This window comes from Mytilus edulis, chromosome 3 (genome assembly GCF_963676685.1).
Source record: "Mytilus edulis chromosome 3, xbMytEdul2.2, whole genome shotgun sequence".
Classification (NCBI taxonomy): Eukaryota; Metazoa; Mollusca; class Bivalvia; order Mytilida; family Mytilidae; genus Mytilus; species Mytilus edulis.
The window spans coordinates 64,103,795-64,116,647 of record NC_092346.1 but is presented as its reverse complement, the minus strand read 5'-3'; the positions used below and the strand labels follow the sequence as shown (position 1 = coordinate 64,116,647).

The following is a 12,853-nucleotide window of genomic DNA, read 5'->3' as shown; positions in this document are numbered from 1 at the left end:
TAAAGTCTCCATTTGTTTTGAAAAGGGGAGGTAATGCAGTTTTAACACTAACAGGTGCTGTGTGAATGTAATCCATCTAACAGAACCAGCGCAGAACTAGTTATATTTTAACATGAATAGAAAGGAAAGAGCTAGACAAAGATGGCAAATTTTAAAAGAGGTTAAATTATTTTCGAAAATTATGAGAAGCTTTTAAATAATATAAAATACATGTATGATATTTAATATAAAATACATGTATGATATTTAATATAAAATACATGTATGATATTTAATATAAAATACATGTATGTTAAACTGACAAGAAAGAAACTTCAATGATTTTTATAAGAAAGAAATTGTAAATCACAACCTCACTAAATAAACATGATTCAAATCAATTCTTCTTTACTACACATTATTTATAATTATCGCTATTTTGTGCATTTTTCCTTTGATCTTTTTTTGTGATAATTTTTCATATCATGCTACTAGCCTGAGATGGAAAATTATCGCTAGAAACTAAGGAGGCACGTGGCGTTGCTAATGAAATTGACACGAAATTGACAACATCGTCATAGGTAAAACAGTAAAATAGCAATATCATAAAAAGACTATCATTGGTCATGTCAACTCCATTACCTTTCTTGCTTTCGCCGTACCGGCTCAAGTGAGAAAATCAATCTCGTTGAGATGATCAACAATAATCTATATTTATTTCATTTTTAATCATCACAGGAATCATATATACTAAGTTGAGTACAAATATTACAAAATAGTTTTTAAGGATGATCAGAACAAATGACGGACAAATATGGCCGTATTTTCACCTCAAAAACTACTCTGTGTATAGTCCAAATAATTATAACGTCTTTCAAGGCTATTTTGATTTTTTTCTGGGACGTCTTCCTCCGACAGGAAGTGGTCACAGAAAAGAAAAAAATAGCCTTGCAAGACGTAATAATTTGGACTACTCTAGATCAGTGTACAGACTTACCTGTCATGCCTGTGCAGTTTGGAAAGTTTTAAGGCCTGGCATCCACGAGATGTATAAATGTTAATGGATTTTGCATATCAGAAAGATAAAACGATGGACATTTTTTTCTCGTTCCTGCAGAAGATGTAAAAAAAACAAATAGAAATTTCTAAAGGTACAAAGAAGAATGCACAGTGAATATTTGTTTTGTGTATGATAATGGTATTATGATGACAGTAACATATGTGCAATTTAAGACAAGACTATATAAATAAATAAAAAATTGAAATCAGAAAAAAACTACACAACATTATGGTAAGACTTTTCAGCTTGCCAAAAAAAATATGCAGTTTTCCAATTCCAATATACAATTTCTTCGATTGCAGGCTTTAAGTGGGAGACAATCATCTGATACATGTAAACATTCAGCATCTGTCAGAAGGTTCAGTGGCTATGGATTGTTAAATACAACGGTACAAGAAGTGGAGGGTTTTAAAGGTGCTGTGTGGTATAGATATACATGTCCTTATCAACAAGATTTACAAATGAATATAAGGTTTGTGCAAATTGTTTAACAGTTTCTCAGTTTCTTTAACTCAGTATGTCAGATTTTTGCTGATGATTTAAGTTTTGATTTATGCCCCTTTTCTGTGGAAGATAGCACTAAGCAGTAGGAAGAAAAGTTTGTATAATATAGCTAAAGAAGAAAGGTCTAGATCTGTGTAAGATAGTCTAAAGAAGAAAGGTCTTTGCATTGAATTCGATGACGAGTTTTATTCAAGAGAACTGTGAAAAGGAGATGTACAAAATATATGTATAAGACAGTGAATTGAAGAAATTTCAAATTAAGATAGTATAAAGAGAAAGTTTGTGTATAGGATACAAAAATAAGTAGATGTGCTTTGCCAATGACACAACTACAAAATGTATCCACCTTAGACCTAATGGTGTAGATGTAAAAAAAAACTATATGAACTAAAAATGTACTGACATAAGTCACCTTCAACAATGATAAAAATCTATACTGTGTAGTACAAAATGTAAGCTATAAGCTTGTATAAGTTGTTAATTTTATGATATATTATACATGTATATTGTACTAGACTTGTACTAGACTTAAAACTTAGCTCTCATGTTTAGAACATAGGTTTTACAATATTGAACTAATTTGAGGCTAGATTTATTTCAGATATCATGGTGTGATTTTCAGAAATTTATTTTACATTTTTTTCTGTTTGTAGACATCTTCCTGGAACAATAAATGCAGACACATTGTTAGGTTTTAACAACACTGGAAATGTTTGTAAGTAGTCAGATTGAGTGAGATAATGTGAATATTGTTATACCATGGCAAGATTTCTTAGTTAAGTAATTGATTTTAGATACAAAGCTTTCAATTGAATTGTACTAGGCTTTAAAAATTTCAGAACTTACAAATCAATATTGACATTAATTTTAGTGTTAAAAAATAGATACATGAAAAGGAGAATTCTGTAAAAGTTTTTTTTTTTAATCAAATGCCCCTTTCCTTGCCAATTGGCCGTTTCAGAATCTAAAGGACTGTGGGTATTTTCATTGTTCATACCCCAAAATGAAAATAACGTCACAATATTGGTTGAATTTCCATTGTTTTGTATGTTTTCAACCACTCACGACGTTTCAGTGTACATTTTTGAAAATATTACCCAGAATGCATTAGATTCTAAAACGGTGAATTCCACCAAACCAGTTTAAATCAAAGTTACATGATTGATCCTTTTGGTAAAAAAAAGTTTCTTTGTGAATTATAATTTATTTCAACAACCAAAGTGGCCACCATTGGTTGTTTAACTTTTACCATTCTAGAGTTATGCATCTTTTCTTATGGAAAAATTGGTGAATTTTTTGTTTCTGTTCTATGACTAAGTTTGCCTCAAATATTATGTAACTTCAAGATCAAGAACAAATTTGTGTAGGGACTTGAGGGGGTATATCATCTGTGTCCAATTTTAATTTTATAACTCTTTTGATTATAAAAAAAACCAGAATTTTATAATATACAATGGACTATATTTAAATCATATTATACTTTTTAGGTGTATGGCCATCAGAAGAAATAATGGCTTATTATTGTTTGAAAAATATAGAGCAGTTCAAGTAAGTTTTAATTCTGAAAAGGATAAAAAAAAAAATCAGCATATGTATTACAATATAATAAAGGAAGTATATGTGTTGGACCTGTACAGTTAATTCATACAAAAAGTTAGCTTTAATATAGATAAACAATTTTCTGTTCCAATTATACAAAGTGTACTAAAATAAGTTGAGACATACTGAAACAAATCTAACATAAGACCAATTAGAATTTCATTACAAAATAAGTCAATAGATATTAAATGCTCCAGAAACTTTAAACCTAAATTGTTATCTTTTTTAACTCTTGCTCTTTTTATGCCTCACCTATGGTAATAGAGGGGCATTATCTTTTCTGGTCTGTGCATCTGTTCGTCCATCTGATCGTTATTCCATATGTTTGTCATTTGTCTATCTGTCCCACTTCCAGTTCAAGTTTTGGTCAAGGTAGTTTTTGATGAAGTTGAAGTCCAGTCAACTTGAAACCAACTACAAATATTCCTTATGAATTTTAATGCCAAATTAGAGTTTATACCTATATTTCAGTCAATTTCACTGTCCGCTGAACATAGAAAATGATAGAGTGAGTGAGGCATCCATGTACTAATGACACATTCTTGTTTATTCCATAAATAAATGTCTTGTTTATTCCATAAATAGATATCATATAAAATTGAGAAAGGAAATGGGAAATGTGTCAAAATCGACAACAACCCAACCATAGAGCAGACAACAGCCAAACTTGTTTATTTCATAAATAGATATCTTGTTAATTCCATAAATAAATGATCCTGAATGAATGTTATATTGTTTGCAAGTACTGGTAGATTTTAATAACTGTTTTACTTGTAGGAACTGTAATGTATGTGAGCTAGGAGGAGGAATGACCTGTCTTGCTGGTATTGCTGTAAGTAGGGATTTTTGATAATTCACCCACTAATAATTATAATTGTAAAATGTAAAGACTGCATCTGGAACTTGGAGGTTTTGTAAATTACTAAAAAATATTTTATTTCTTATGCATATAGCGATAAAGTACTGACTTACCGGTATATCAAGTTAAAGTTCAGAAAAATGCTAAATTGTATGTTTAGCATTTTTGTAACCATGTTTTGAACACTTTATTAATAATGTATCTTTTAAAATTATATTCATGATATAAGCTTGGATTTAACCATGAAGGCTATCTATAATTCAACAGTTTTAATCAGGGACTAAACTTAACGCTCGCCCAGTCGCCCAAGGCGACCAGATTTTCGGCTGGGCGAATATATTTAGTCACCACGATCGCCCAGATGGCGACTGTAAAAAAATTGAAGTAAATCCCATTTGTACCCTTTCCCCCGCGATATTAACGAAGACTGTTCCGAAAAGGAAACCTGTTTTGTCTTTTCAAAGCGATTTAGTAACATAGAGTATTTCCGAAAACCAGTAGGTTCTTTCTAATAAGTTAATAACCTAAACCCAGTCGAACAGCTATGTTTTCAATCCGAAGTCACGATATGTCATATACCTCCTTCAATCAGCATGTTTTTTTTAACTCTGCAAAATTTTCTACGATTATTTCATTATTGAATAGTGTTTTCTTCTAAACTGTTCAATAAGCATCGCGAAAGGGATGTTTTCTAATTGTCCTGGCAGTCATTATAAGCCTGTGTTAGACGGTAACTTGTCCCTAAATCGTTATTTACAAAAAATACTTAATGTAAAAACGAAACGCAAAGTCTCGTAAATAAATATCCCAATATTCAATAAAAACTTATTGCAAAATATATTTTGATCAACACTATTAGAGGATGGCTTGGATTGAGATAGTATTTATTAAAAAAAACCCAGGCATATGAAGAATCAGAGAAATTTGTATTTGAACATAAACAAGACTGTACTTCCTGTTTTACTTCTTGTATTTATGATCCTCCTTACATGGGGGCACTTATTAAATGCTTTTAATTTTAACAGTTATGGAGAAAAAAAGTAACGGTTCTTAGCTTCTGCAATATATGCACTGTATTGTTGCATCAAAATAATATGATCCTCTCCCATCTCACCAGTTTTATTAATAAAACTCCTTACTTAGGAGCACTAGCACCCTTCTGCCCTGAGATTCAAGCTGGAACACTGTAAGTAAGTATATAAAAAGTTATTTTCAGTTTTATTTTCATTTAGTCTTTTTGTATAAAGATTGGTTGGGCTCCTAAAATTTCAACTGGGCCCCTGAAAAAAATATCTTAGGGGCCCAGCTGGCCCCTAGACAAAAACAGTTAAGTTTAGTCCCTGTTAATACCTTTGAAACTTGGATTCTTTTTTTACTATTGTACTTGTTAACTTCTTCAAAAAAAGCTTACATGATTTGAAATATGAAATGAAATAAAACTAAAAAAATGTGGGAGGACAAATTAATGGGTTTTTTTCATTGCTGAAAACTTATCTTATATTTTATTTTATTTTTTTGTAGATGTGTATGCTATCAGAGGCAAACAATATTTTAGTTACCGATGGAAATGAAGATTCTGTTTTAAGTAAGATTTGTCAATGATACATTAGAGTACAGTTAAGATTTATCAATGATATATTAGAGTACAGTTAAGATTTATCAATGATATATTAGAGTACAGTTAAGATTTATCAATGATATATTAGAGTACAGTTAAGATTTATCAATGATATATTAGAGTACAGTTAAGATTTATCAATGATACACATGTATTAGAGTACAGTTAAGATTTATCAATGATATATTAGAGTACAGTAAAGATTTATCAATGATATATTAGAGTACAGTAAAGATTTATCAATGATATATTAGAGTACAGTTAAGATTTATCAATGATATATTAGAGTACAGTTAAGATTTATCAATGATATATTAGAGTACAGTTAAGATTTATCAATGATATATTAGAGTACAGTTAAGATTTTCAATGTTATATTAGAGTACAGTTAAATATTTGTTTAAAAATTCTGTTAAAGTTTATGTTTTTGATTACTACCTTTTGAGTAAATTTCATTAAAGGTCTTATCATCTGCTATAGCCCTCTACAAAAATTATTTGCAGATTTATAAATTTTACCCTAAAATTAACATTTGAAATTTGTAATCTCCCTTTATTGGATGTAAACTGCTTCCCAGGAATGAAGAGTAAATGATTGTTAATTTTTAAACCCTGATGTTTTAAACATCATTATTGGTTTATACAAATAGCTATTGCTCGAGATAAAATAATTTAATATATATGCCCAACCTATTGTTAAATGAAAGCAAATCTACAGCTGCAATGAATTATGTCTTAAGCTTCCATATCTTGCAAACATACATTATTGTATATTTTAGATCTAACATGCATTCTTTTCTTTTGCAGATTTAAGTAAAATTATTGAAAACAAAGAAAATAAAGTTAGTTTTAAAGTTGAAGACTGTGATACAAGGTAAATTGATATTTTTTGTATGAGAAGAAACTACCTTTGCAAGACAGAGTTTACATTGGACCTTTTTTTTATTGAGATTTGTTACTACAAAAGCTGAAACCAAGTTTGTTAAGAAATCTTTGGAAATATCACTTTATTTTTTGAAAAGGTGCTAGTGGTCAGAGATTATCAAGAGAAGATCATCTCAATTCTCCAATGGCAGGATCTAGGCATAGTTTTTTCAAAACAAGCAAAATCTCATAGTATTATTGGTTACTCTTGCAAGATGGCCTCTTTAACATTTGTCTTCAAATCCACCATATTTTCATTGCCTTTTAATTAATAGTTTTTTATGGCCCTTTTTTTAAGTTGTCGGTGCCATATAGTTTTATCGTTGTCTGAAATTCCGAAATTCCGTCATTCCGCAACAAACCATTATACAGAGTTTTTTTTCTAAACGCCTTCAGATATTGGGCTGATTTTTGGTATGTGAGTTAACCATGATGAGTTACAGATCAATATAAAAAAAAAAAGATGTGGTATGATTGCCAATGAGACAACTATCCACAAAAGACCAAAATGACACAGACATTAACAACTATAGGTCACCGTACGGTCTTCAACAATGAGCAAAGCCCATACCGCATAGTCAGCTTTTAAAGGCCCTGATAAGACAATGTAAAACAATTCAAACAGGAAAACTAACGGCCTTATTTATGTAAAAAATTGAACGAAAAACAAATATGTAACACATAAACAAACGACAACCACTGAATTACAGGCTCCTGACATGGGACAGGCACATACATAAATAATGTGGCGGGGTTAAAAATGTTAGCAGGATCCCAACCCTCCCCTAACCTGGGACAGTGGTATAACAGTACAACATAAGAACGAACTATAAAAATCAGTTGAAAAGGCTTAACTCATCAGATGGACAAAAAATACAGTTTAAGTTTTTGTCCGCCTCGCTTATTTTTTCTGAAATTACAGGCTTTGGACTTTGATAAATTGTTGAAAGACTTTTTTTCTAAACGCTTTCAGATATAGGGCTGATTTTTGGTATGTGAGTTACAGATCAAGTTTAAGTTTCGTACCGCTCCGCTAATTTTTGCTGAAATTACAGGGTTTGGACTTTGATAAATTATTGAAAATCACAGTTATACAGATTTTGTGTCCACATGTGTTATTGAAATTGCAGATTTTTCAACTTTTTGGGACGGGGCCATTCGTGTTGCTTTGACACATCTAGTTTTTATTAATTATTCTTGGCAGTTACAAACTTGTTTGCCTCCAGATATGATTTCGATATTTATTTTTTAAATAATCTGAACCTCCAGATATTTTTTTGTTTTGTTTGATTGCTATCTCCTTGGTGATTTGTTCATACTAATATTATAATCATAATAGGTTAGAAGTAATATTTAAAAGAAACATATGCTTGTTGGAAAATGCGTTTGTTCACATCTGACTTGCTACTGAGATTCCTCTTGATCCTTTGTTGAGTAAAAGTTTAAGTATACATTTATCTATTATTATTATATATTTTTATTTCACATTTCTATCCGTCTTATTGATTGATCATGGATGCAACAAGTGAGACAATCACATTGAATGGCAATTTTTGTGGTCTACTAGCCACAAAAACTTGTACTTGAATGAACAAAATCATTGATTTGTCAACCACACAATTGTAACAGCTTCTTCAGGACAAGGTACAAGGTCTTTGAAGTTTGGGTTATGGTATCAAAATATTGTTACACTATGTAATGAATTTATCTAACTGACTATCTCAACATGTGATATATACGCTAGTGGCCTATCAAAGTGAGTTAGTATTAAAAACCTACTTCCATTGGTCTATACAAAAACAAATGCCAACGATAACAATTTGTTAGTTTTAAATGCGTTTTATAAATTTATTTCAATTTTCCATCATCCTTTTTTTGTCTGTTGAAACCTTTAAGATTTTACCTCAACTTGGCATTGTTAAGTTTATAACACCACTACTAAATCTGTATTGAAATAAGCCCCGCCTAGTAACCTAATATGGAATATACACTGTCTCAGATTCCACATGGTTGCTTTTAACCAATCATATTCCTAGAATTGATAGGAGATAAGATAATGGCTTTTAACTAACCTTCTCCTTTGCCTTTAGATGTCTTCTCTGATTTCTCCAAATGTCTTAAGGTCCACATGTCATTGTACTAAGCCTTCAAATAATGTATCCTTTATAAGAAATCTCACCACCAGTGGAGACTGAATATCTGTACCAAGTTTTTATATTTTCATTACAGAGTACTTAGATGGGGAGATGGAGAGTTGGAACAAGATCTGACAAATAAATATGACTTTGTGTTGTGTGCTGACTGGTAAGCTAATTAATTACATGGCACCAAGTTAAATTTTAGGCCATTCGCTTATATTAATTGTGACAATATTGTCTGTCCATTGAAATCTTGTCTGAAACTACTCTGATAATCAGACTGAATCAAATTCCTGAATGACATTCTGTTCCAGTTTAGCATCATTGCAGTGTAAATACCCTCGTCAGCATACACTCAAAAACCCATTATGGGTTATACCGACTGCATCTGAGGATTGTATCCTAGGTATTTGATAATGGACCTTTATTTCAATGTCTCACGACTTTGGTCCTGATAACGCTTACTGTCCTTACTTCTATGTCCGAGACTCATCGACCATCTCATGTGGAGATAAAACATCAAAATAGTCAACAAACCAAACCAAAACAATTCACAAAACCAAGATGGCGTCCTACCAAAATTGTGTCTTCTACCTGCTCCTAACTGACTGCACAAAATATTTAAACGCTCACCTAGGGCCTTCCAATTGAGCCGACTGTGCGAGGGCTGTATAGCCAGTCAAGGTCGTTAAAACTTCCATTTGTTGTGATTGTTTTCCTTAGAAATATTATTTAAAACTGCTTAATTTCTTATTTTCCAGTAAGTTTTTAATTAGTTTCATTTATTTCAGTCTGTTTTTTGAAGAAGGAAGAGAGGATCTAATTAAAAAAGTTTTTAACCTCTTGAAAGATGAGGTATGTACAGAGATAAAGGGAGAAAAACAAATATATAATGGGTACATGTGTACATGCACATACTAGTACAGTTGTTTACATTTACAGTCTAACATTATGGAGATGATATTTGTTTTCCTATCTAGAGCTTCCATTTACACAACTTCTTGTAACTTACTTCTATAGTTCTGATGTATATAGTGTGCAATTACTACAGATTATCACATCTAAGATCATATTCTGATGATATTTTGCTATACAAAATTCTTAGATTATAGAACTATAAACAACAGTTACATATGATGACCATGATCTATATCAAAAGACTATAGTGGAACACTATTATATTTCTCACACTGCTAAATTTATCATATACCGGTATTGTAGGGAGTTAGAAGAATATGATTACTCTATTATCACTGAGATTGTCTGACTAGGGAATATGAAAATAATGCTTGAGTCATCAGAAATTAATTAACTTATTTTCTCAAGATTGTCACTGAATTAAAAAATATACATGTATATATTAAAAATAACTATTTTGCTAAAGATTAAGAATGGATACAACAAAATAAACTACATCTAGAGTTCAACATTTTCTTTATAGTCATATCCACTGTTCAACTAATCATGTTTCAATTGTAAGATATTAGAAAATAGTGATTTTATTCTCTTTCATGTATGCAGAAACAAATAGACTCTTTCTTCTTAGTTTATTACAAAGCAAGCTAAAGATATCTTAGGTTTGATATTTTTGTATTTGTAATTAACAGGGTACAGCATTAATGTTTGCTCCAAAAAGAGGCACCACTTTTGATGATTTTGTCTCTTTAGCCAAATCAGTATTTAATGTAGAGGTGATGGAGAATTATGATGATACTATCTGGGATTTACACTGCAAGGTAATTTGTTTTTTAAAATTGGTCTTTGACTTTGATGAAGAATGATCAAAATAAAACTCCTTAATCTAGTGTTCACTGCCACTATCCAAATACCAGTATAGGTAGACAATATAATTTAAAGTGTTTTTTTTTTTTTATATTTATTTTACCTGATTAAAAGAAAAAAGATACAATCCCTCATTAACTTTATAGATATGATACAGTTTTTTGTTATAATTTTTCTTAAAACTTTCAGGGTGATATAATTTTATAATAAAAGCATTCTGAGAATTCATTTTTTTTTCAAAATGAAAATACAAATGGTTGTCATTTTCTGTATCTTATTAATTTTAGTCATGATTAATTATTTTGTGGATGACAGTTCTTTGGTAATCCCTGTGGAACTTTTTGACAACTGTAGACTGAGGGATTTATGCACGACATTTGACTATTATTGATAATTTTAAGATTAAATGTAGATGTCTTCTTTATTTACCCATTTGACTTTAATGATCTTTTACTATGATGATGTTCATTCTGTTGCTTTCTAGTATCACTAGAACATACCTGTGATATCGCGGGTTCTGTGACTGAATTAAAGTATAAAACTATGTGTAAGCCTTATTTAAGCCTGGATTTTTAGTATTGGTATTGTCATCTGATAAAGTCATGCTGATTATAAGATGAACAGTTTTCTCTGCTTTCAAAATCTTTCTGTTTGAACCCGTCGACTTGGGACTAATTGGAAAACAAAAGAGCCTGGAATGGAGAAATTTTGAATCAACAGCATTGTCCCTTATTAGTTATAAATAAAATTGAATTCTTTGATTCACCGTTTTTACGTCATGCTGGCTAACTAATTGGAAACTGTACCTATACACCTTATTTTAAGTTTAGATTGTAGTATTCGAATTTTCATCTTATAAAGTCATACTAATTAAAGTACTACAATAGGAAGCAATGTGACAATGATTGAGTTTAGTAGTGTCAACCCTGTGATTATGACCTGTGTATATAGCAAATCCTAAAAACATTTTTTGGTGGTGCGCCTGCCAGATGTGGAACGTAGATAAAGTAATAGGTAACAGGTGAATATACTACCGGTATTGGTATCTGTATCAGATTCGACCTGGAACTTGTTAATTATTGCCAATATTAATAATGTGGAAAACAAATGGGTCTGGAGTGGTGTAATTATTAATCAACACCATTGTCCTATATTAGCTATGTATAAAGTTGAATTCTTTGATTTTTCGTTTTTATCCCATGATGGCTAACAAATTTGACCTCTTTATTTTAGTATTATAGATAAAACATTTACTAAATTTTAAAAATTTAGTTCTTATTTGTCTTAACATATTCATAACAAATTCTCTTTATTTTATTTACAGTTAAAGACAGATGCTAATGGACTTTATGATGAGAATATACATTATCCATTGTATATGAAATTGACAAAGAAACTTACATGAACTACTCAATGTTTACCTTGTGATATTTATATTTACATGATATTTTTACCAATTTACATTCCTTACAGTGTTCAATGTCTAAATATTTTTTCCACAATAAATAATCATTTACTTTAGTTTGTGTCTCTTGCCTACCATGATTTACAATTTATTTAATGATAAAAGATATGCACATCGATGATCTGACACAGAGAGAACATCCTGCAATCGGAGGCATGCTTCTGCTGGCTCCTAAACAAAAAAAATCATAGTGCGTAAACGATACCTAACAAGTAAGGTCGACAGGTCGGCAGTTGTCACTTATAAGTGCGTAAATGATACCTTACAAGTAAGCTCGACAGGTCGGCAGTCGTCACTTATTAGTGCGTAAAGGATACCTAACAAGTAAGGTCGACAGGTCGGCAGTCATCGCTTATTAGTGTGTAAAGGATACCTAACAAGTAAGGTCGACAGGTCGGCAGTCGTCACTTATTAGTGCGTAAAGGATACCTAACAAGTAAGGTCGACAGGTCGGCAGTCATCGCTTATTAGTGTGTAAAGGATACCTAACAAGTAAGGTCGACAGGTCGGCAGTCGTCACTTATTAGTGCGTAAAGGATACCTAACAAGTAAGGTCGACAGGTCGGCAGTCATCGCTTATTAGTGTGTAAAGGATACCTAACAAGTAAGGTTGACAGGTCGGCAGTCGTCACTTATTAGTGGGTAAATGATACCTAACAATTAAGGTTGACAGGTCTGCAGTTGGCACTTATTAGTAAATGTTTACTAAAATACTAAGGTTGGTAGGTCGGCAGTCAACACTTTTTTATATATGTATGCTTAAACGTAAAGTCGGCGGGTCGGCACTTATTCGGCTATGTATCATGCTTGAAAGTAAGGTCTGCACTTATTAATCTATGTTTGCTAACAAGTAAGGTCGGCAGGTCGACAGTCGGCATTATTATTTTCCAACTTTTAATACAGCCTTTGTAGCTTTAATCTGCAGC

The 12,853-nt window shown here is 31.3% G+C and overlaps 1 protein-coding gene across 1 annotated transcript; it reads left to right on the top strand.

Annotated features, from left to right (window-relative positions):
* Positions 1 to 16: 16 nt before the first annotated feature.
* LOC139517111 (calmodulin-lysine N-methyltransferase-like) lies at positions 17 to 11,983 on the top strand. Its single transcript, XM_071307795.1, has 11 exons — positions 17 to 160; positions 1,342 to 1,511; positions 2,197 to 2,258; positions 3,031 to 3,091; positions 3,920 to 3,974; positions 5,523 to 5,586; positions 6,426 to 6,492; positions 8,772 to 8,846; positions 9,472 to 9,535; positions 10,288 to 10,416; positions 11,787 to 11,983. Exons 1-11 carry the CDS (start codon positions 113 to 115, stop codon positions 11,865 to 11,867), a joined length of 876 nt encoding a protein of 291 aa, XP_071163896.1. The 5' UTR covers positions 17 to 112; the 3' UTR covers positions 11,868 to 11,983.
* The last annotated feature ends 870 nt before the right edge of the window (positions 11,984 to 12,853 follow it).